At 40.5% G+C, this 23,936-nt stretch overlaps 1 protein-coding gene across 4 annotated transcripts; it reads left to right on the top strand.

The window, feature by feature from the left end:
• Positions 1 to 412: 412 nt before the first annotated feature.
• On the top strand, positions 413 to 23,609 carry TOM1L1 (target of myb1 like 1 membrane trafficking protein). Of its 4 annotated transcripts, none has more exons than XM_071764371.1 (15): positions 413 to 679; positions 870 to 954; positions 3,151 to 3,229; positions 8,774 to 8,923; positions 9,341 to 9,460; positions 10,802 to 10,909; positions 11,554 to 11,670; positions 15,327 to 15,460; positions 17,812 to 17,872; positions 19,264 to 19,381; positions 20,265 to 20,361; positions 20,883 to 20,943; positions 21,796 to 21,883; positions 22,105 to 22,177; positions 22,654 to 23,609. In XM_071764371.1, exons 1-15 carry the CDS (start codon positions 622 to 624, stop codon positions 22,700 to 22,702), a joined length of 1,398 nt encoding a protein of 465 aa, XP_071620472.1. In that variant the 5' UTR covers positions 413 to 621; the 3' UTR covers positions 22,703 to 23,609. The 4 variants fall into 4 exon arrangements, with proteins under 4 accessions (XP_071620472.1, XP_071620473.1, XP_071620475.1 ...); XM_071764372.1 differs by adding an exon at positions 2,071 to 2,176 and having other exon boundaries at positions 536 to 954; XM_071764373.1 differs by lacking the exons at positions 413 to 679; positions 870 to 954 and adding an exon at positions 2,060 to 2,176.
• The last annotated feature ends 327 nt before the right edge of the window (positions 23,610 to 23,936 follow it).

Here is a 23,936-nt window from a genome sequence, read left to right as displayed (position 1 = left end):
TTAAGTTTCCAATTCACAGGTGCCAGGAGGCAGGTTGGAGCCCCTAGGTAGCTTCTACCCAAGTGCTCCTGAGCTTTGTCTTACAAAACGCCTTTTCTCGTGGTTTCAGCCTTTAAGTCCCATGGAGGAGACAGCTGAGGGTCGGGTTTGGCAGGAGCGGGGGATCCTGTCACGCGTTAAACATCGGCCACGGAGCGGGAAGAGGAGGCCGTGGTTATGTGATCCTGGGTGGCAGTCCGTGGGTTCTTTGGGTCCGGGACAGGGTGCCGGGACGTGGGGCTGCCCCGTCGGTGAGGCACAGGCGTGAGGGGCCGGGTGAGCCGTCTGGCAGTGCTGACCGGGGCTGCTCCCTTCCTTCCCCCGTTAGCACCCATCCGCCGCTCACCGGGGACAGTACCGGGCCGGCCCATGGGGGCGGTGCTGCCCGCACGGCCCGGCCCGGCCCGGCCCGCTGTGCTCTGCAACCAGGAGCCGCGACGGCACCTGGAGGCAGCTCCGCCCCGGTCCCAGGAAGGGAGAGACCAGCGGGGCGGGAGGGGAGCGGCTGGATCCGGCGGGACGGGACGGGACGGGTCGGGGCTGCTGCCCCTCAGAGGCCGCGCAACCCAGCCGGCAGCGGCCATGGCTTTCGGGAAGGTTCCGAAGGATCCTTTCGGCACCGCCGTGGGCAGCCTGGTGGGTGAGTAACGAGAGACGCCGCGTTCCGCCCTGCCCCGCCGCCCGGGGGTGTTCGGGGGGCTCCGTTCCCTCCCCGCCGCCCGGGCCGTGAGGGGCTCGGCGGGACAGTGCCTTCTCCCGCTCTCCTCGCCCGTCCCGGCGGGGCTCGGGGTCCCCAGCCGGCTGTACCGCGGCTCCCCTTGGCCTTTCAGAGCGGGCGACGTTCGGATCGCTGCAGACGGAGGAGTGGGGACAGTTCATGCACATCTGCGACGTGATCAACGCGACGGAGGAAGGGTGAGCGGGACCGGGACATCCCGGGGCAGCAGTGCCGTGAGCTGCCCCCTTCTCCTGTGGGGAACGAGCTGCCGGGTGCTGGGCTGAGGCAGCACCTGTGTTGCCCGAGGGAAGGGCAAAATCCCGCAGGCGGGGTACGGCGCGTATGTAGAAGATACCCAAAAGGAAACGGCAGCGCTGAGCTGGTGTCTTTGGTTCTGATGGAGGAGTTTTACTTCTCTCGGTGCCTTGTGCAGGATTTGCAGGGATTAAACTTGTGGCCCTTCCCCGCAGACAAGCGCTAGAGGAAGCTGACAGTGAAGGGTTCCCACCTGAGTCCAATTGTCCTCAACCCGCACTTGCGGGTCCCCCTGTGCTCTGCAAACCTGGCCTGGAAAAAGCCTCTGAGCCTACAAGACTATTTAAAACCCTGCTGTGCTTTTAACTTCATCTGAGTTCCCCACTTTGCATTTTCTCAGCCACCCTACATCCCGGCAGGAGGGAGCTGGTCCAGTGGGATCCATCCTATCAGCATGTGTATCCCGACACAGGGGGCCTCTTGCACCCAGCTGCCAGGTTCCTGGTTTCCTCAGTCCCTTGCTGCTTTGTGCTTCCTTGTTCCCACCTGTTAAAGGGGGGGGAAGGAAATTTATTCTCGTGTATGATCTGCTTCAGAGTTGCACTGCAAGAGCTCACTCCTAGCACTGGCATGTTTTAGCAGCAGCTGGAGAGCTTTCTCCAGGAGAATGAGTTATGCATTAGTTTCTGCAGAAGTGTCTTCTTTTATATCAACTTTCCCTTCCTTTCATTTCTTTGGATCCCACACTCTCACCCATGGTTCTTAGAGCTTGGAAGGTTAATAATAACTCCCTTCTGATCATTGCCATAAGCAACAGCACACTTCGACCCTCAGCGTTAGTTTTTATGTGGCGTTTCCATGCAACAGGGCTTTAAAAATAAACTATTTCCTCTCGTGCACAGTTTATGCTTACAGAGGAACTCCTTATAACTTCCTCCTAGGCAACTACTAGTAGTCCCAGTCTGTAACAGGATACCAGGAACAGCAGAACTGCTGTATCTAATTAAGCAAATGGTTATTTTAATGCAATATCCAACTCCTGGCCAGAGTATTTCCAGATGCTTCAGTGAAAGAAGCAAGAGGGAAATAGTAGTAGTACAGCTTTCTGCAAAGGAAAGTTTTCCTCTCTGCTTTCATCCATCATTTGATGCACTACTAGTATCAGTAAGTATGACATAGGATTAAGAAAAATAGACAAATCTTTTCATTTTTTCTGATTAAGTACAACAAGATTTCAAACCGAAAAATGTGACAGTGGCAAATACCTATTAATTTAATTTAATTTGGTCTGAACTGTTTTCACAGATTTTTTTTTCCTTATTGAAAATTGTATTTATACCTCTTGCTTCATCTTAGGTTCTAGGGAGATCCTAAAGAGATTTTAGGACATCTTGAGTTTGTTGATCATGAGCATTGAGCTGGTCATAATAATTGTACACTATAGATAGCCCATATTAATCAGGCAAAACTGCTTCCCACATGTGATAAGCTTGATATTATCTTCCACCCTTTTCCTTTTACATAGATAGTTAAAAGATATGGGGTGTATATATAGAAATTAAAATGACTGGGCTAGAAATGCCACCATCTCATAGGTGGAATGGGTTGTCCATCCATACATGGTAATTACTCAGATGAGTTAAAAGCATCCTGCAATTATAAAATTGGAAGTTAGCCAAGACTCCCCTACTCCTGACAGCTCTCCAAGGAGACTATTTCTTAATTGCATCATACTTGAAAAATAGGTACAAGTCAATTCTTGATACAGCTGCCAGTTGATCTTCCTCTTCCTAGTAATAAAAGCTAGATAAGTAAATCTATTGTACAACAGTGAAATAATATAATTTTTGTGGAGACTTTGCAGAGCAGAATAACTTTATTTCTCTGCACAAGTCTCTGGGGCAACACAGAGTCTGCAGTACCAAACCTGATTCACTGCTTTGTTACTCTAGCTCAATGCTGAAGTGATTTTGCTGAAATCAATGGGGCAATTGCTCTAGTTTTATGTGGGTGTAAATACAGGGATGAATTTGGTGCCATATCTCAGGCTGGTATTTTTGGCTCTCGGATGAAGTTACAAACTAGAAAAAACAGTCTAGCTTCACTGGTAACTTTTTCTACTTAATCTCTTGTCACAGGCCTAAAGATGCAGTCAAAGCACTAAAGAAAAAGCTTTCAAAAAACTGTAACCATAAGGAGATCAGGCTTACCCTGTCTGTAAGTACAGCTATATTTATATTAATTAGACACTAAGAAGGAAAACATTTTAAACGATAAGGTGGCATGCAAATTATCACTGACACAACTCTCTGGGATGTTTTCTGTCCTTGTTGTTTGTGTGTACAGCACTGCCACAGTGCAGATCAGATGCTCTCCCGGCGTTCCAGACAGTCCTGGGTGACTCAAATTCTTAAAGTTATTGTTGCAGTTTTGGTTTTTTTAAAGCCATGCTATGTAAAAGCAGTTTAGAGCTTACTTGCTGCAGTGACTGTCCCACTGTGGGTGCCCCACCTGTTTGTGAAAGATACAGAGGTTGGGATATTACGTAAAAACTACATTTGAGCATTCTGTTACTCACCTTGTGGTACTGACCCATGGTATGCAGTGTGGTGGAATGTGCAATACTTGTTTTTTAAGGTAAGTGTTAACGTGTATAAATGAGAAATTTTGAATGAAAGTGTTTCAGTGCTCAGTTAAACAGGGGAGCAAGACACAGAATAAGCCACAGAAGAATCAGGTTGTAGGACTGAGGTTCGAGTGGATGGGAATATCCTCATTTCAGGTAGCCTGGCCTCCAGAATGTGACAGTTTCTGAACTATCCCAGAATTTGGGGAAAGTGTAGTGATTTCTGTCAATTCAAGATTTAACTGGAGTATGTTAAAATAGTTCTCTGTTTTCCACTACACTGATAATGTAAGCAGTAGCAGGAAGTTCCTAGCATTGTCATAAGTCTAAGAGTTCCCCACCTGATTTACTCTTGATTAACAATAAGAAGAATCATGCCAGTTGTATTTTAACTTGCTGGAGATTTACGTCTTCATTATTTGTCTAGAAGTATTTTCCTCACAGTTTCCTTTTTCGAGGTTGCAGAGGCCTGTCTGCATTATACTCTGAGTACTCTTACTCATGGGTATGGTATTTGTTGTGCAAAATCATTATCTATATTAATACGTGCTGAGAAGTGATTAAGATAGGTGATTGATAGTGTCAAATTGTAGGTCACTTAGCAATTGCTCAAGTGTCTCCTGACAAGGTAGAGATGCAGATAAATGTGTTAAACATACCAAGGTATTCCTTCAGCTCATTCCATTTCCGAACTTCTTTCCTGGCTTCCTCCTCCACTGTCTCATGAGTCACCTTTTTGTGTCTCCTACCTGTTTGCATAACAGAAACACTCTGGTTTCCGCTGCAATTCAATCACTCTATGGGATCTGTTTGCTTTCTCCTCCAGCCTTTGTGCACCCAGCTCCTTTCTGAATATCTGACACAGTCAGCTGAAGTTCTGAGAACTCACTGCTTACATTTAGGAGCCTTTCTGTAGTTATTTACTCTGCAGATATACCCAAGGTGACATTACAGTTTAACTCTTAAGAACATAAAAGTGGGAGAAGGATCTTTTTTTCAGGTATTTCCAAGGAAGACCATGATCATGTTGATTTGGAAGCTCGTTGTATTTGCTCACAGATTGAGCATGTACCAGGTTTCAGTAGTGCTTGTAGTTCCACATTTACTCACAGTCACTTTGCTGTTCCAGGCTCCTCTCTCCATGCCTGTTCACACCCTGCCTGCCAGGCAGTCACTTCCTTTTGGCCCAGCTTCTGTTTTTTTGACAGCAGGTTTCTTCTCCCCTATTTATTTATTTTATTTATTTGAATAGTTGCCAGTTCTTCCTCTTAACTCTCTGTGCCTATTTGTTCCTCTTTCTTCCTTGTTCTTACATAAGATATCCCACCCTTGCCTCTCCTTCTGCCCCTGAATTTTCTTTTTCTGATTTTCCACCAGTGCTGCCACCAGTTTAGCAGGTGTGAAACCTTCCCTTTGATGACCTTATTGCTGACTGTGTATAACTCTTAACTCCCTTGTTCCCAAATCAGTCCATGTGCTTGTGTTTTGTGTTCTTGATTGCATTCATGAAAATTGTTCCTATTTCCTATTTCGAAATGCTCAGATTAGAACAGCAAGTCATTGCAAATGGAAAATTAGATATAATTTTCAATACCTAAAGCACGACTGCCCCCATGCAACTCTTGTTTCTTAAAAATTGTTTTTCTTCCCAATTTCAACAAATTAGAGCTCTTTTCTGATGAACTGTAAGGTACTGCCTGTGTTTCCTACTCTGTGATCCTCCAGCTTTTGAAATTCTACTTCATATCACGTCTCCTACCTGCATTAGATACAACTAAGGAGGCAACAGCTTTACATTTTCTTTTGGAATGCATTCTGATGCACTTTTATTTACTGAACCTTGAAATTATATAATTTAATCTTTCTGTTGAAACTGCTTAAGGAGCTTGTTTGCAGCAAATACAAAGTGAAATGTGAAATTCTTCATCTGAAGTAGCTCAACTCCACACATTAAGCCCTGATTGTAATTGAACCCTCTTAAACCTCAGCAGCATCTTCCTTCTCCTGGCTAATAGATGCTTTTTTATTTACTTGGAGGAAAGGGGCTGAGTGCCAGCTGTATAATGTGTTGGCCATGGAGTCAGTTCCTGTGCTCCCATCTACAGAAGTTACCCAGTGAAGTCACATGGATCCAGGTGTATCCAAGTCAGGCCCCAGGGTTGCTTCATGCCCAGGCTTTGATAAAGCCAAGGAATCAGGCTTGGCAGTAGCGATTTCCCAATCGGAGTGAGGAGGATTAGAACTTTCAGGCAGGAGTCCAACAAAGTTTGTGTGTGTTATTTGACTCCTTATTTCTAATGGACTTTGGATTGGTAAACTCTGTTTACATTGTGAAAGGCTGAGACACCTGTTTAATGGGCTCTGTAGATCTCCCTGGGTTTTATAAAAACCTTCACGTCCTGCAGTGCCCCAGGTTTGATGTCTGTCAGCTCTGAGGATCAAAACAGCACATGGGGAAGTAGTGCATTAAACATGTGCTTATCTCTACCTATGTCTACTCACTCTTACACACAAAGCAGTGGGCAGAAATTTAAAATGGAATTATTCTTTCAGTTCTGCATTTCATTGCTGGAAAATATTTTAAAGTAAGTAATTGGTTAGATTTCCATTTGGGTGTTTGTCTTTGTGCCTTAGGCTTTTTTTCTGGTTTTCCTTTTACTATTCTGTAAGTTTTCGGATGTAAGAACATTTTAGGATGGCAAATGTGGCCTTCAGATTTTAATTTCTTAAATTAACATTTTACAAAGCAGAGGATCTAAAAGACAAAAATATGAGAGAGCCCTCTAGCTCCTCAATCAAAAAGGTCCTGATCAATTTTATTACACTTGATGACATACATGGCCAAAGAGGAAGAGAAAAGGACATTGAGTGAGAGTTAAAGAAATCTATATTTCAGACCTATTTTATATAGGTCTCTATTGATAAAAAGTGTAGTTGACTTTCTGTTATCACCTTCAACTTCTACCCTTTGGTTTTTTCTGCCTTACAGTTTGTCTTTAGTTCACTAACTTTTAGTTTTGTGTTGTTGTCACACAGACCAGAGAGCTTTGATTGTGCAACACACCCTCCTTCCCTCTCAGTGCAGATCCCTTTTCAGCTGGATTTCTGTTATCATAGCAGCTCTGTTAATTCCAACAGCTTTAAGGCCTTCCTGTCATTTAGAGGAATTTGAATGGTTTGGTTGAAGTTAATTTGCTAGTTCTGTTATTAAAACGTGTTTCTATTGAGATCCTCTTGGGCTTTGTTGTGCAGTGGTTGACTTGGCCACCTTGGATCTGGGCATTCCAATGGAATTGCTTCAGAAGGTGAAGTCCTATTTGCAACGATAAATAATCATATGGAAATTGTAAGGAAAGGTGTTATTAGCATGCAAGTGGCTTGTTCATGAATGGTCAAGTGAAAAATAATTGAGTCAAATTCTTTTTTTCTTACACCAGCTTAGTTTTGCTCTAAGTGAGTGGGCTGTGCTGGCATAATTGAGTGGAGGATCTAGCCCATTAGTTCAGTACTTTCATTCAGAGAGTAAATACTCAGTCCCTTAAGTAGGGAACAAGTACTAGGGAGCAGCATACCAAATTTCCCATGAAGTGGGCTGAAAATGTTTTATACAGACCATCTTTGAAGTGCTGTGCAAGCAACTGACTTGGCTTATTAGCATGTGTTTTGTGCACTCTTTCAAAGGAAAAATAATGATTCGAGCCAAGATTTTTCTGTAATTGTGTCTCAGTTTATTGCACAGCAGTCTGCTAGTGTCTCTTTGTTCTACCCTGTTTTTATTTTAGCAGTATATTTTCTTCTAGTTTTAAAACTCTTCTCCTGTAAGTTCCTGATCACACTGGGAGAAAAATCCCCAAGTCCTGAGGCAAGAAAATGAGTTACTAAAATGATTTCAACTTAGTTAAATATAGTCTGCTCTGAATAAGAAAGTGTATTTAACCTACTTTTCTCAAGATTACAGTAGCATTCTTTAAATTCTCTGTATCATTTTGAGAATATATCCCGTCTGTTGCATGATTCAGGGGAAGTTTTGTTCCAAAAAAACTCAGAAATTTTGCAAACTTTTGTTAGTTTCCACCCTTTGCTTTCACCTTTTCATCTTCCATCTTTAAATAAAAAGTGAAAGTAAAGATATTATTGAAGGCTAAAAGCCACGAGTGACTCTTTTTCTCTACACAGGGGATTGTAGTTCTGTGACAGAACTCCAGATTTGAGCCAGAGTTCTGACTCTGCACCTGATCTGACTGACTGCAGTTTCCAATCAAGATTTCCAGTGGCCTTATCTAAGGGACTAGGATGTAGTGACAGATTTTGATATCTCTTCTGTAACATGGGAATCACAATCAGTCACCTCCAGGTGTACAGGAGAGAATTATTATGTCACTGTCACACACTGCTGTGTTTGGTAGGGCAAATACCTTGCTTGCAGGGATCCTACTCTGAGAATTCCAAGCAGAGTTTTGGAAGCAGAGTTATTTTGTGACAATTATTCTGACAATTGGAACAGTACAGCAGTTCTGGGCTAAATCAATGTGACCTTTAAAATGCGTGGAGAAATTGTACTGCGAGTTGTTTCATTTTTTCTTTCCTATTTTTTCATTAGTCTCTCACTAACAGGGCAGATTAGAAGAAAGGCAGTTAGTAATCTTATTATTTTAGAAATCTTATTATTTTAGAAATCTGCAGTTAGTAATCTTATTATTTTCTCTTGTAGACCTCTTCAGAATCTGTCAGACCAGGGTACCTATGTGCTAGACAGTGAATTAATTCTATTTCTGAATCTGTGCAAGTAATTTCTTAAGCTGTGGACAGATTTCATGTTGTTCAGGTACCATGTGTTCATTAACTGCTATGACATGGAAACAAATGTGACCATGGTTCTCTGTTAAAAATAATATAACTCTGTATTTCATTCTGTATTGCATAGGTACAGCACTGCACACAGTGAGCTCTTGTTTCCCTCTAGTAACCTCATCAGACATTTTAGTGAGATAGCTGACAATAATCTGTTCATTCTTGTTTGTACTTTTCCCTGTAGCACCTCGGAACAAATTGAACAAAAGGAAACAAAAACAGTTAAGTTGCTTGTTAGTCTTTTTTCCTACTCTCTGTTTAACAGAAGTTTTGTGTGTGTGCAGCTGCTTGACATGTGCATAGAGAACTGCGGCCCGAGATTCCAGTCTCTAGTTGTGAAGAAAGATTTCTGTAAAGACAAGCTGGTGAAACTACTGAATCCAAGGTACAATCTGCCAATTGACATGCAGGAGAAAATTCTGACCTTTATCATGGTAAGTCCAGAGCAAACAGAAGTGTTTGTGTCTCAGCTGTGTGGTAAACATTTAATAATGCAGCATTAATAGACTCACGGGAGCTTCTTCCTTAAGCAGAAGTTGTTCTTGCTGCTTCTGCTTTATGCAGGAGTGGCACAGATTAGATGACAAAGGGAGAGAACTGGAAATCTGTCAAACTCCACCTTTTACACAGTCTATAAATGTGCTTCTGCTGTGTAGCACTCAGCAAGTGGGATGAGAGAGAACTTTGGAGCTTTCGTGGTTCCTGCTGCTTTGGATGGTGTTAACTGGAGTGGCTGGAGGGAATGACCTGTGGGATGTGGAGGGAATGACCTGCATTGAGGACCATCTGTTTTAGAACTGCTTCTCTGACCATTTCTGTGACTCTTCTTGTCCCTCTGATTTCAACACCAGACGTGGGCCCGAGGGTTCCAGGGAATGGTGGATGTGAGTGAAGTGAAAGAAGTTTATCTAGAACTGCTGAAGAAAGGAGTGGAGTTTCCATCTTCTGACACCTGCAGAAGGGGACCTAAGGTGGGGATACTCAAGGATATTTCATTAACCATTGTAAATCAGAAACAGGATGTGTTGATTGTACAGGTGTGTTAGGGTTTTGGTTTTATCTTTGTTTATTTAAATGCTCCAGGGCAGAATATGACCAACCTACTTAAGCATTCAAGCAGGAGTCAGTTTCAATTATAACAGCTAAGATAACAACATAGAAACCTGGCCTATATAGTAGTTTAGCTTAATTTATTTCAAACCACAGATTAGTGGATATGTTCTCAAAAATGAAACATCTCTCTGCTGAGACTTTCAAATTGTGCAAAAGATTTGGGCACACTCTTTGCTTCAAAATGAACTTGTCAGCTTCTGAAAGCCTCAACTGAGTAAGATTTTCACAAAAAAATGTACCATTCAGAATTATCAAGCATTCTCTATCTTTAAGATTAAACCAAGAGGGATAGAAATCTGTAAGAAAATATTATTGTCCATACATCTGCACAGTTTGTACACAGTAACTGTTATTTAGGATATGTCATAGATATCATGGTGCAGCATTTAGGACATTAAGTATGGCTTGAGCACCAGACATCAGCAGAAAATGCAGTACTTGTTTTAAAGTCTTTCTTTCTGGATTTTTTGTTGTTAGGAGTTTTTACAAGAGTTTTGGGAAGCATGAAAGTTCACCACCACTGGTTGGAACCCCGTGGTTACAGATTTAGATGTGTAATCAGTGCAGACAGAAATAATTAAAATTTATCCTGAGTTTAGTAACTGGATAGTGGAGTGCACAAAAGCTTATGTATTTAAAGGTGGTTTTGAAGAAGCTGTGTGGAGAATAATACTCTCATTAGATGATTTTTTTCTTACAACTGCAGTGGACACCGCTCTGTCTACCACATGTATCTGCCACTCAAAATCAGTGGCAAACCTTATGCTGATCTCAAAACCAGCAGAACTGAACACAATTTTTATCTCAGTCTGTAGGAAGTGGAGGACATGAAGCATGTAGTCTTGTGCAGGATCAAGTTTGAATTTGAATTTTTTTTTTATAGCAATCAGTTCAAATGCAGTGCAAGTGAAGCTTTCTGCAGACAAAGCATCCCAACTTTGCAATCTAGAAGGCCTTTGAACTTGTACTTCCAAATCCATTTAAAAGATACCTGAATTCCAAACCTCATTTCATTACAAAATAGCCATTAGATTTGTTCTTTCAAATAGACCTGGCTCAGCAAATTCCCTGAGAGCATTGATTATGAGAAAGCTGATGCCATTATCTAGTCTGACAGAGATTCTTTGGAGCTCTCTCATCTGGATGTCTGTTTCAATTATTTTGTTAAAATCAAGCTCTGCTCTTTTGCCTTCCCACAGACTTCATCCCAGCCTTCTACAAAGTCATCACCATCTTCTGCTAATCCTGCAAAACGTTCTTTACTGCCTCTTCCCACTGGCCCAACCTTGTTGTTGACTCCTGAGCAGGTGCAGTACTACAGGATCAAAGTGGGTGGTTCCACTCTAAATGTAGTGGTCGTGAGTGACTTGGACAGCCTGGGCAGATAGAACACCAGAGGGGACCCTCAGTTCAAGTGGAATAGTTCTGTATTTCTGGTTTTAGGTTCATTCTCCTGAAAATGTTTGGTATGGTGGTGTGCCAAAGCAAAGTGGGCAGACTGAATTCAATAAATGCCAGGCTGTACCCCAGCCAGAAAATGGAGCAATTTACTCAAGCATGATGTCCACTGATCTTGTTATGCAAATTGATAAAAGTTGCTTCTAATATAAGTGAGAAAGCCAAGCTTACTTGTGTGAAGAGATTATTCTAAAAAATACAAAGGAAAGGACAGTTCACTTCCATTCCTGCTTGGACTGTAGGCAACTAAAAGAGTAACATTAATGAGAGGGATTAATTGTGAGGAGAATGAGTAGTGCTGTCAGATTTGGATTAGTTGTATTGCACATATAAAAGCTGAGCTGTTCATTTTCACAGTCTGTCACCAGAGTAAAATAATACCAGTTAAGTCTGTGTTATACTTGATGGGTAAGAAAGTACATGTTAGAGATAAGAATCATTCTGCTCATTCACTGTTCACCTACACAAAATTCTGTGTTCTTGAACTGAACAGATTGGGAAACTGTACAGTGAACTGGACATGGCAAAAATGAACGTGAGAGTCATGTCTTCCATATTAAGGGAAAATGTTCCTGGCTCTGAAAATCCTGATGATATGAATCTTCTACAGGTATGCAGTAGTACATTGGTAGGAACTACTGGTTTGGCATGGTCAAAGTTGATTTTAAAAATGTGTTTTATCCTTTCTTCTAACATCTGGATTCAAATTACCAAATGTAATCCATCAGTAGGTTTCTGGGTTTCCCTCTCTGGTTTTGCTCAGCTTTCTCTCATTGACTTCCCCTGAAGTCTAGATAGTCAGGAAAGGACAATACAGCTTACAATGCAAATTTAAGCTCTAGGGAATTCCAAAGGCAAAGGAATTTCATAATGGAGCGTTCTCTGTTAAGCATGTTCTGTCAGACAGCCCTGAGAACATTCCAGTTGAACACAGTTGCCTTGTGGGAAAACAGATGATGACACAGTCTCCCTCTCATCCGTCCTGGAGTTTTCAGTGCTCTCTTTATTATTACCAGTACCTTAAAGGCAGACTGAAGGCCAGTGAAGAATATGAAGCATTGGTTTTATGTCTGTGACCTCAAAGACTGGGAGCTTGCTGTGCTATAGATGAATCTACATGTTCTTAAAGTGTAGCCTGAAGAAGTGTATTGTGATACTGCAGCTCAGATGTGACACTGAACGTGCCTTCTTCCTCCTCTGATGTCATTTCTCCTTCTCCCTCACACTCTGTTTTCTATTTTAGAATGAAGAATTCTGTGTTACTTTAGCATTTTAATAGTGACCTCTGTCAGTAGACATTTTTCTGTTTCAAATTGGCTTGCAAGAATTTTAAAGGCTTTTATCACTTCCTTCCATTTCCAAATTTCCATCTGAACTCCTATGATAAGGAAGCACTGGTAACTGATCCATGTGAAGTGTGTTGGAGAACTGATCTAATTTTTGCAAGCCTTCAGTGTGCTGCTTTTGTCCAGTGGACAATTTTTGGCAAGAAACACTTATTATGTGCTCTTGGTTTGTCATTGAGGTCATTCTGTTCAGCTGTGTGCATTTATGGATTGGTTCCCAGCTGCAGGTGAGGTTACTTATTGTGAGGGGGGTGAGACACTGGCCCAGGTTGCCCAGAGAAGCTGTGGCTGCCACGTCCCTGGAAATGTTCAGGGTCAGGTTGGATTGGGCATGGAGAAACCTGGTCTGGTGGGAAGTGTCCTTCCCCACGCAAGGGGGTGGGAATTTCCAGCCCAACCCATTCTATAATACTGTGATATGGAGAGATAGCAACAGCTTGCCACCAGCTGGCATCTGTAATGACAGGCAGCACTCCTGGTCTGAGGGAACCAGATAGGAGGTAGACACAATCTCTCAGTGGTTTTTCCTCCCCTGAAAATTCCTTGTATCTCCAATGCTGTCTCTTTTGCAGAGATCTTTGGAGCTTGAAGTTCAAGGAGGAAGGGCCTGTGAAGCAAGGATCTGAGCAGAGACACTTAAACACAGGCAGAGCAAACAGCTGCTGCAGTAGATGATGGAGGGGTTGCTTTGCCTGCACTAAGAGATTGAGTATAGGTTGTTCCAGCTATGGACAACACCCAAACATCTGATCTGTGGCTTTTCTGTGCTTTACTCCCTGTAGTGTTTCTGCCACCAGGGAGGTTGCCAGGGTGTAAACTGACCTTGATGATTTAACCACCCCGTGAATGATACCCCTGGTAGAATATGCTGGTTTAGTATAATTGGCCACCTCTTTCTAGTCCATGACAAGGTTAGTGTTTCTGGTTGTGAAACAGGAAAAGTGTGTCTTTATTTTCCTGTCTCTGGCCCCTCTGCATGTGGGCACACAGGTTATGTTGCCCTTAGAAAATCAGTGGATTCGTACTGACGCTCCCAGTAATAAAATTGTTGGCAAAAGCTTGAGGACAGGGTGTGGAGTTCCCATTTCTGGGGGAGTGACTGAAAACTCATTCTTTCTCTGTTAATTTCACTGTTACTCTTTCTGTTCTTTTGCCCTGTGCACCTGGTGGCATGAAGCATCAAGCATTCCTGTTTAATATTCCCTTTTGTTCGTGGCCTTACCTGGACTGCTTAGATTAGGCTTTTGTTGTCAGAGAACAGAGTCCTTTAGTGAAGAGTCATTTGTTTAGCATTAAATGAGTTGTAGACATTCATTTCAGTCCTTTTGAGTATCTGGAGTCTCTCAATAAAAAAATACCACAGGGTAGCTTCACCACAATATGTTTTCAGGACTGGAGCTTCTTTAGCAGCAGTTTGGCTCCTCCTTTTCTCCACCCTGTTTTGGACAAGGTTTAAGATAGCTGGTGTTGCTGGAAGTATTGTGCTAAACCAGTTAAAGAATAGTTAAAGCTCAGCATCAACCAGACTGAGTAGCAAACTTCTGTACCAGACAGGCATACAGGATGGACATGCAGGAATTTGAGTCCCAGGTGATGAAATGGTAAAAAGTAGCATGAACTCACTGTAATCAGTGCTGATTGTTTACACCAGCTCGTAGTCCATCATTGTAAAACTTCAGTTTTCAAAGTGTAAGAGTGCATAAATCACTGGGGTAAAAGCAGAACCTGGGAAGTCTGTGTATGAAGCAAGTGTCTCAGTTTCCTTTTCTATTGAATATTGGTAGTTAGAAAGGAGCCTAAAAATATAGGCTGTTGTAATGGAGTGTTAGGAAATACACATTTCTTAAGTGCAAATCAGGTAATAAAGTGTGGAGATGTTTAAAATGTAATTACAAGCATTAAACTGAATATATTTTTGTGGGCCATGGAGATACAGTACTAGAAGGTACAGTGCACTGTAATCCTGATGCAGGTTTGGCAAAGGGGTGCAAAATTTCTCTTTACATAAATAAGACAATTTATTTGTATAAAGTTTGTTGGTTTTTATGTTTTTTGGGTTTTTTTAGGAGGAGCCAGATCTCTTTGAAAATAATACCAGAGCAATTTTCTGTATAGCAGAGTAATTTTCCTTCTCCTGTATTTTATTTTTTTCCTTAAGTGGAGCCAGCAAGCATTTGCAGATGCACTGTGGGGGAAAAAATGTTGGCTGAGTAGAAGTTCCTGTTGCTAAAGAATTTGTTTCTTTGAACATGTAAAAGCTGCAATGGAGAGGAACATAAATAAACTGTCTTCCATTTCAACTGGCAATAAAGCAAAATTCTGCTCAATAAACTCATAATTCTTTTAGCTGATTCTGCTAGGTTTATGTTACTTTTCCAAAGAGTGCATAGATGAAGTGTTTCCAAACTTCCCCACTTAGAGGAATAGTTAGAGCTAGAAAAGTCTTGCATCACTGTGGTTTGTTAGACTGCTATTGTCTTGTCTTCAGGCAGAGGTTTAGCAGGATCACATCCATTACATCCATGTGAAGTATCCTGCTGGGTTTAATCAGCTTCAAACAGGATCAAATCAAATTTGCTCTGCATCACCCAGAGGGGTCTTAGTTTTTTGTTTTTTGCAATTTTGTAATTTAGATTTTAGAGACAGATAGATCTTCAGAAATATAGGTGGGTCAAGAGGTAGGGGTTGGGTGGGGGAGGAGTGTTGGCTGTGATAATAGGAGTTGTCAAGTTGCCTTGCAGAGATCAAAGACATGAAAATTATGCTATTTGCAATGTTTGGTATGCATGTGGTTTGTATAAACTAAGGAATGTCACTCATGACTCTGCAGCCACCAAGTATCTTATCATTTTTCTGCAGAATTGACAAACTGGGAGACCACAGTTACAATTTTTTTTTTTTCTTCCCCTTCCTCTGGCAGAAATTGTATAAGACCTGTCGGATGATGCAGGAGAGGATCATGGAGTTGTTGGTGGCAGTGGAGAATGAAGATGTGATAGTGGAATTAATCCAAGTAAATGAAGATCTTAATAATGTCCTCCTGGGACATGAAAGGTGAGTACAGGGCCTCTCTCCTCACATTTGGTATCCTAATTGAGTAAGTGCACATAATGGACACAGATGGTCCCTACATCTAATGTTGATTCTCCACAGGAAGACAGATTTTATCCTTAAAAAGACAATTGCAGAAGAGAAAATCAGGTACTTGCCTAAATGCTTCAGAAACTGTTCACAAAGGAAGTCAGAAGCCCATTAGAATGAGATCAGAGAAGTTAGCAGCATAGATGGGGAAATCAGATGGAACCATGTAAACAAAAATCACCCGGGAATTAAACATTCCTTCTTGGTAGTTGACAGCAAATGTGCCATCAGTCTGCTACAAACCCTTTGGTACTGGTGATGGTCCTTACCTCTTTTAAGTGTATGTGCTTCCAGGGAAGAGTAGTTGTTCTCTTTTCTGAACAACTTTGACAGCTTTACTGCAGAAATCAGCCATAGAATAGCATTCTGCCTCATTGCATGCTTAAGAGAGTCACTTGCTTTCCTCAGCTGGATTGAAACATGTTCTTCTGCTTGTCTTACAGCAGAAAATGTTTTTCTCTCACACATGGAAGCACTGCAGTATTGCCTGTTATGTCACTGGTAGTGTGAATAGATGAGAGTAAAACTGAAAAAATATTTAAACTCAAAATTCCATTATTATCTCCCAAAATCTGACAGTGTGTATACTCATGGAGAGTATTATAGTGTAATAGGAACTGGCCTTTCATGCTCAGTATTTTATCTCCTCAGTGGCCAAGAAATGTTCTAGAAATCATTGTGTCAAGTACAATGGTTCATGATTAAATTTAGCAGATTTTAGAGAGAATAATCATCTGTTCTTCTTAAGTCTCTTCTAAATGCTGCACTGAAAATGCCACCAGTTCTTCAAAGAGTCAAGGCACAAACTTTGGGCTTGATTTTGACAATGTTTAGGTTTTGTTTATTGTTAAATCTTTTGTCTAGAGCAGTATTGGTCTATTTTACAGAAACTACCTTGAAAGAACTGTGGCCTCACTTCTTGCTATTCATTTTAGTTTTTTCATTTTAGTAAAGCAAAAATAGAATTCTCTTCAACTTCTGTAGGAGCCAGGTGTGGGCTTGCATTTTTGTTATAACTGATAAATTCTGGCAAGGCCACGAACCTCTTGAACTATTTGTGGGTATAACAAATTCCTTATAAAAGACTCACCTGGTGACTGAAGGAGGAAATAATTGGACATTGTGAAACTGGACAGAAAGTTACTATGTTTTAGTATTATAATGCTATGGTTTATATGTAATGAATCTTTCTGGGTGCAGATGCAAAGCACTTCAATGTTGATAAGTATAAAAATGTATTTGGTTAATGTTTCTTGGAGAAGAATTGTTCTTTTTAATTGCCTCTGAACAATGAGATGAGTAAAGGACAAACTGAATTTCACTAGCTGCATCTGCTTCATACCATGGGTATTGTTTGAAGACAAGTCAGGCTGCATTCTCTCTTTCTGATTATTAACATGGAGTCCAAATTAAATCAGGAGCTGTCACCACTGTGCAGCAAACTGGCCTCTTGTATGTAACCATGCCTCCCTCTAGTGGCTTTACCAACTTTCTGGTTCATCCTGTATTTCAGTTCAATTTTGTGTTCTGCAGTTGGAAAGCTTTTCTTTCATCTATTCCTCCCTCCTTGTGGCCTCCCCAGTATGGTGATCCTGAATACCAGAGGCACTTGTGTAGACACTCTCATGTCCCTGCCACGCAGGGCTCTCACTTCTAAAGGAGTTTGAAGTTCTGGATGCTGAGCATCACTTGAGTGGCCCTCCCCTGGACCCAGTGTAGAGCACTTTTGTGACTCCTCGTACATAAGTAGTTATGCAAATGGGTTATTTTGTTTCCTCTTTAACAAAAAAATTATTTCAAATGCCAGATCTAATGAGACTGCTGTGTCCCAGAGCAGGTGTGTGGTTTGTCCTGAGAAGGAATGAGGAAATGGGGAATGGGGGAATATGGGGACCTCTGAGGACTTCCTGGGGCTCAACTGGGAGACTCTTCTGGTCAGGAGGCAGATTAGGAACAGTCTTTGTTCATAAGAACAAACTTTATTGTCAGCTGTGCCTTGGGTTTGCTTTGAAAGAGGCAGATGGCTGGCTGCAAAATGAGCCCAAACCCAAACTCCCTGGGGTCAGCAGAGGTGACCAGAAGACCAGAGCCCTGGAGCAGAGGGGGTCAAAATGCTAGCTCAAGGCAGGTACCCCAGTAGTAGTGTGTGCTCAGTGCCTTTGGAGTCTTTTGATAATCAAACTTTGGTTATAACTGGGTTTGTATTCTTATAAGTGGCAACTCAGAAATGCCAGAGTGAACATTTAACTCTGCACCTTCCCCAGGTTCTCTCGAAACAGAGTTCGGTTTTTGGAGAACCAGAGAATACAACGGGAACGCACAGAGGTAATTACAGCTGAGCTGTGAATGCAGGTCTGTCAGCAGTCCTGTTGCTCTTCATTGTGAAAAATATACTTTGGGTTGATGCAGAATTTTAATCTCTAGTTGAGAGGTACAGGAGACTACTCCTACCAACGTTTTTGAAGTCTCACTAGCAAAATTTCTTGTGAATTCATGTAACTAAGGTAACATATAATGTCAGATCTAAAATGGAAGCTTGGTCAGGAAAAATGATAGAGAGAAAGAGATCTATTCACATGCTGGTTTATTGCTTCTACAGCTAAGCACTGCTCTCTGCCAGATACAAAATGAGGAACCATAATGATTCTTTTCATTTCGTCTCCGTTAAGTATTTACAGACTGAAATAGTTTTACACTTTCAGAATTCACTATTCCTGATGTTTGTTTTTCCTGCATCAAAGCTTTTTCTGGACTGTGAATAATGGCTTGTAGCAAATTTTAATGACTATGCTTTATTGATTGATAATTACAGTTAATTATATTGCCCAAAGTACTTTTGCACGTTTCAGGTTCTGCTAAGCTGTAGTTGTGTAGTCATCTAGGACTCAATATGAAAATTACTGCGCTGTGAATTCTTAAATGCAGCTGACAATTATTAAAAAAAGGTAGAAGACTATCTTGTTTTCCTTGAAAAGCTGCTATTGCTACATTCTGGTTATGTAGGTGGAGGGTTTTGCTTGATGGATCCACTGCTGGATTAGTTAATCCAACCAATACAATTGGTGCATTTTATATTGGTCAGGAGTCTCCGAATTTTAAATGCGTATTTTTTAATTTTTTTTTTTTTAATCTGTTATTACCAAACCCATATGATTCAAGCAATAAAACCCACATAGTTTTATTAAAATCTTTGGTTGGCTTCATTTCTAATTCTAATAGGTTCACAGGAGGAACAAAAGGAACCCTTTTCTGTGTCTTTGGAAATGTGATTTTGAAATTTGCCTGTCCAAAACAGGACTGAAAAAAAAATCAAGCCTCCTAAGTATGTATAAAAACTTAGTAACACAAATAAGTAACATGGAAATAATTGTACAGGATCAATCAGAAGATTTATATCATCCTGTATCTAAACAAGCTCATGGTTGCTTTTTAGAACTGTTTTCTTAAGAATTTTTTGAAATGGCAACCTTGCTGAAACTGGTGTTTTCTAAAAAGCTTTCTGTTTTTTCATTAGCTATCTTTCATACACACAAAAAAATCATGTTCTTCTCTCATACTTGCCAACTTTCTGGTTTTAAAAGTTTATCCTCTGTAAAATAGCAATTTGTTTCAAACGACGTCAGTTCCATTTTTAAAAAAAATGTAAAAAGCAAACTAAAACGCATACAAAAAAATTCCCAAAAAACCAAACAGCTTCTTCTTTTTCAAATGTTTAGGTGTACAGGAAACAGCCATCTGCTCCCTCCAGTGATCTACTTGATCTCTCAGTAGATGCTGCATCCCCTGTGCCAGCCCTGATGCAAACTGACTCTGCAGTGTCTCCCTCAGGCCTAAGTAAGTGATGAATTCAGTTCCCTTCCAGTCTGATGGAGTTGGTTCCTAAAGTAAATCAACAAGAGCTAAGGGGAGGAATCAAGAAGATCCTTGGAGGAAAAAAGAAAACTACATCATGAAGTTAAGCAAGTTCCTGAAATCTCCTTAAAAGGAGAACTGATGTTCTGTGGATATAAGAAAATAACAAACAAACAAGTGAGGTAGTGTGAGGTTCCCTGTAATTTGTTTACCATGGAAGCAATAATCTTTTTTCCCACACTACTTAAATTTAAACGTGTAGAACATGCTCCATATTCTATTACAGTGAAACCTGTAAAGCAGTCTGGTATTTGCTTTTTCTGTAGGTTTGGAAGAGAGAAACACCCTCATACTTCTCTGATACTCTCTTGATTTCCTAGGTTTTTTCAGGAGGCACTTGTTAGAAGCTGAGAAAGATACTCATCTCTTATAGGTTTAGATTTCTTCCATAATTAGAGGAGTGAGGAAAGCTCCTAACTTAGGTGTCCTGAATTACTGTCTGCAGAAGCCTCTCCTTTATCCTCTCTAGGGGAGTCCGGGTACTGAAGTTAAAGGTGTGAATATTCCCCAGGAGTAAGTGCCTGGAATTCCATTTTCAGTCTTTTAGAAATAGTGAAAGGAGTTTTAAGTGATGTCTACCAGATACAGTACTACTGGTGGTGTTATGACATTTTAAGGAGATAAATATATGACATCTAAAACTTTCTCAGTTATTAAAATTTTGCCTTTCATATGATAAACAACAATTCATTTCAGATTCTTTATATTCCTTACAAACAAAATTTTACCCTTTCAGTGTTCATAGTACAACTGACATCTGTTTAATAATGTTCAAATGATCATTAATTATGACTTTGAATTTCAGATTGCCTCTCTGCACACCCTGAAGATAAAAACAGGCACCATCCATCAATTTATCCACAGATAGAATTAGCAACTGCTGCAAAAGCTCAGCAATTCCCGTGAGTATATCTGCTGAAGAAATGGTAACAGTTCCTCAGGGATATTAATACTCTCTAGTTCATCTGATTTAATTTATAAAGAGCTCTGAGAACACAGATTTACTGGTTTTAAACATTAGTCCAGTAAAACAACTGAAGCCTCCCTGTTTGCTGAACATTGCTTAACTTGCTTAAAGATGCAGAACTCCTGCAGCACTGTTTAGTCATAGACCTAAATTTATCTCCACAGTCAAAACATACTTGAGGTGCAATGGCTTTCTGGTTGAGTGTTGCCAGTGTAGCAGTGCAAGGGAGAAAGAGATGAATTGTACAGGTCAATAAAAGGAGTTTAAGGGATGAGAGGGGTCCCTGTAATTCCCTGTCATTCATGTAAAGGGGACACTGCACCCACCAACCAGTCTGTGCTGCTCAGTTGTGGAATAAAGTGAAGACAGACCAGCATAAAAAAAAAAAAAAGTAGCAATCTAAACTTACAGCTTTGGTGGTTTCTTAGTAATTTTTTATGTATTGCTCTCTCCTAGATTTGCAACTGAAGCACAAAGCAATAGTGTAAGCAGCCCAGCTGGACACACATATAGCAATGTGAGTAGCTCCCATCTTCAGAATAATCAATCTTTGCTGGCAGCTGTCAGAAGGAGAACTGTTTGGATTTACCCTGATTACTGTTCCAATGGGGATACAGAGATTATTCTGTGGCTCTTCTCCAGACAACAGGGAACATCTGTACTTGGTAACCAGGCCAGCTTTCCTCTTGGGATACCAGAGATGCTTATTTTAAATAATATTTTCTTGAGTCCAGCACAATCTCAGGGGAGTCTGCAGTTGCTGTATTGTTTGTGTTTAATCTGTTGGTTCGTGAAGCAAGTTGAGATCTCTTTATGCTGCCATTTTATTATTCTGGTGTGTTTCCTATCTCAAATAAGATACTTTTTTAAAACAAACAAACGAAAACCCAAACACCAAAACTAAACAACCCACCAGAAAAAAGACAGTGAAAAATTAATTACAGTGTAGGACAAATGGCATATGCTGGAGACAAAACACCCAGGACAAAAGGCAGGCAAAGAATATATAGGGACTATATAGGGACTTTGAGGTAATGTTTCCTCATTATGGCAACATTATGAGGCAGTATGAAATAAAAAAGATGAGAAGGTTCCCCCAGGTACCCATGCATATTGCCTGTTCTAAAAGCAGGTAAGTGTGTTGTGAATGCTGCAGTCTTTGAGTCAGTGTAACATAACAAATTGCACAGAATTATATAAACGTGCTTTGAACTTTGTGTAGAGAAAGGATATGAGTACATTGATAACTGCTGACCTTAGAATTTACCTGCTATAATCCAAGAGTCTAAAGATAAGTTGGCAGGGGAAGTGAAGTCAAACCAGTTCTCATGGAACAATCAGTTTATACCATTTTGCTTGATTTCCTCAGCTGGCAACTCCTTTAAGCCCAGTGCCTCTGAACCCAGTAAATCTGCAGGCTGGACATCCTGCATCGGCAAATGGACCATCCCCAGCAGGTAATGTGTATTCTGCAGACCACCCAAGTTTTGTGGAGATACCCAAAGTCTAGGAGCAGCAACAAATGTTCACAAAAGGAAGTAGATGTGTCTGTCCATTTTAGCATTTAAAGCAACAAGATACATTGTTACTTTCAGGAAATAGAAAAATGTAACATGTAGCAAGCAGGCACTTGAATTATGTTTCAATATGGATTTATCTGCCTGTCTTTATTCTTCAGCTGCATCAAAGAACAAGCCACAGTCACCTCATTACTATGAGGTAATGGAATTTGATCCTCTGGCTCCCACTGAGTAAGTAACTTCTTTAATAGATAATATAAAGTTTTCTTAGATTCCAAAGGTGAGGCTTCTAAGTTGGCTTTTTCTGAGTGAGAAAGCAGACCACACCATTTAGACTGAGTTAGCTGACCACCTGGATCACCTACATGATTTGAGACATCTACACACAACTTATTTTTGAGGTAGGATACTAAGGCTTTATTTATGTAACCAGTATAGTACTCACATGCACTTTTGCATTTTGCTGTCCTGTTCCCAAACTTAATTCACTGGGTGGCAATGTGCAGAGGTTCATCATTAAATGCATCATTAAATGCATCACCACAGACACCACAAGCTGGGCTCTTTGTTTCTGTATAAACCTGGGATGCTGCTCCATTAGAGAAACACTATTAACTGGTGGCAGTTTATGGGCAAGATTTTATTAATGCACTTTTTTAAAATGAAAACATTGTGATGTGGGAGTTACCCTGTTCCTTCTCTTTCAGAGCTATTTATGAAGAAATTGATGTCGTGCTGAAGACAGAAGTTAAGTAGAATACAGAATGCTGAAGGTGGAGGTGAAGTCTTTTACTGAACACACATTATTCTCTGATGCTGGTTCTGCATGGTGCTTCCTGTCCTGTACAAGTGAATAACAACAGGTTTTAGATTTGGACACAGTAGATAAGTACTGGAATGCTAAGCTGTGATGGAGTTACTTGGATCTGCACCTTGATAATTTGTTTTAAACGTTCAACGGTGTATTCCTCAAGGTGACTAACATGATTGTTTTCAAGTATTTTTGAGGCCTTTAAAATATGATTTCTAATATGTAGTAATACTTGATATATGTCTGAAGAGACAGTGTTACTTTCCTGCAGTCATTTTCTGAATATTGATTTTTGTTTTCTTCCTAAAAGCCTGCAATATAGATGTATTTCTGTCTTGGAAAGTATCAGAGCTGGGACATGAGGTGCTCTCATCCATGGTTAACAGAACAGAAAAAAACCTGTTTATTCCTACATTGTTGCTTTTCTTTACTCAGTAAATAGTGGAGGGGAATCTTTCATTTCTTTCCATGTTCCTGACCTGCAGAGATTGCTGTTCTGGTGAAGGAAAAAAAATAATCATCTACAATGCAGATGAGCAATAGTTACCCATTTATTTTACTCAAGGTATTTAACTCTGTTAATAATAGTTTTATCTTTAAATAATTAAAGTGCCTTATCTATTTGAATGCTGAATGTAAAATGTGCACTTTAATGAGTACAGTACTCTGAACTTATAATTCACATAAAATTTGAGCACTTAGTTCACATTCATAGCTGATATGCTATTTTTTGTGAAATACTGCATTCTAAGTGTTCATTGTGGTAACTCTTTAAGTGATACAAAGTTCTCAGTTGGTTATGCAATTTTTGTAGCATAAAATTCCAAATAAAAGCAAATGCTGAGAAGATAACCCCCATCACTTCTGAATCTTTTACCAGATGATATGTGTATTCCATGACATGCCAAATGCAAGTAATACTACAAGTATTTGAGTGTGAATTTAAGTATTTGGGAAGAAATTTAAAAATTTTTAAGTGCTTCATTGCATGTTTAGCAATTTTGTGGTTTGCTGTAAGGCTATTAGAACAACCTCCCTCAATCAAAAAGATGACCTGGAAGAAGTTTGGGATTTACTGGGTTTTTTGTAAGCAGAAGTGAAAAGGTAAGCTGCTTTATTATTATTACTGTATTATTTGGAATGGTTTGGACAGCAGCCTGAGAAAGCTGCTGAAAGTAG

The sequence above is a fragment of the Heliangelus exortis genome, chromosome 20 (assembly GCF_036169615.1).
Source record: "Heliangelus exortis chromosome 20, bHelExo1.hap1, whole genome shotgun sequence".
NCBI classification, from domain to species: Eukaryota; Metazoa; Chordata; class Aves; order Apodiformes; family Trochilidae; genus Heliangelus; species Heliangelus exortis.
The sequence above is the reverse complement of the archived record's forward strand: the minus strand, read 5'-3'. Positions and strand labels throughout refer to the sequence as shown.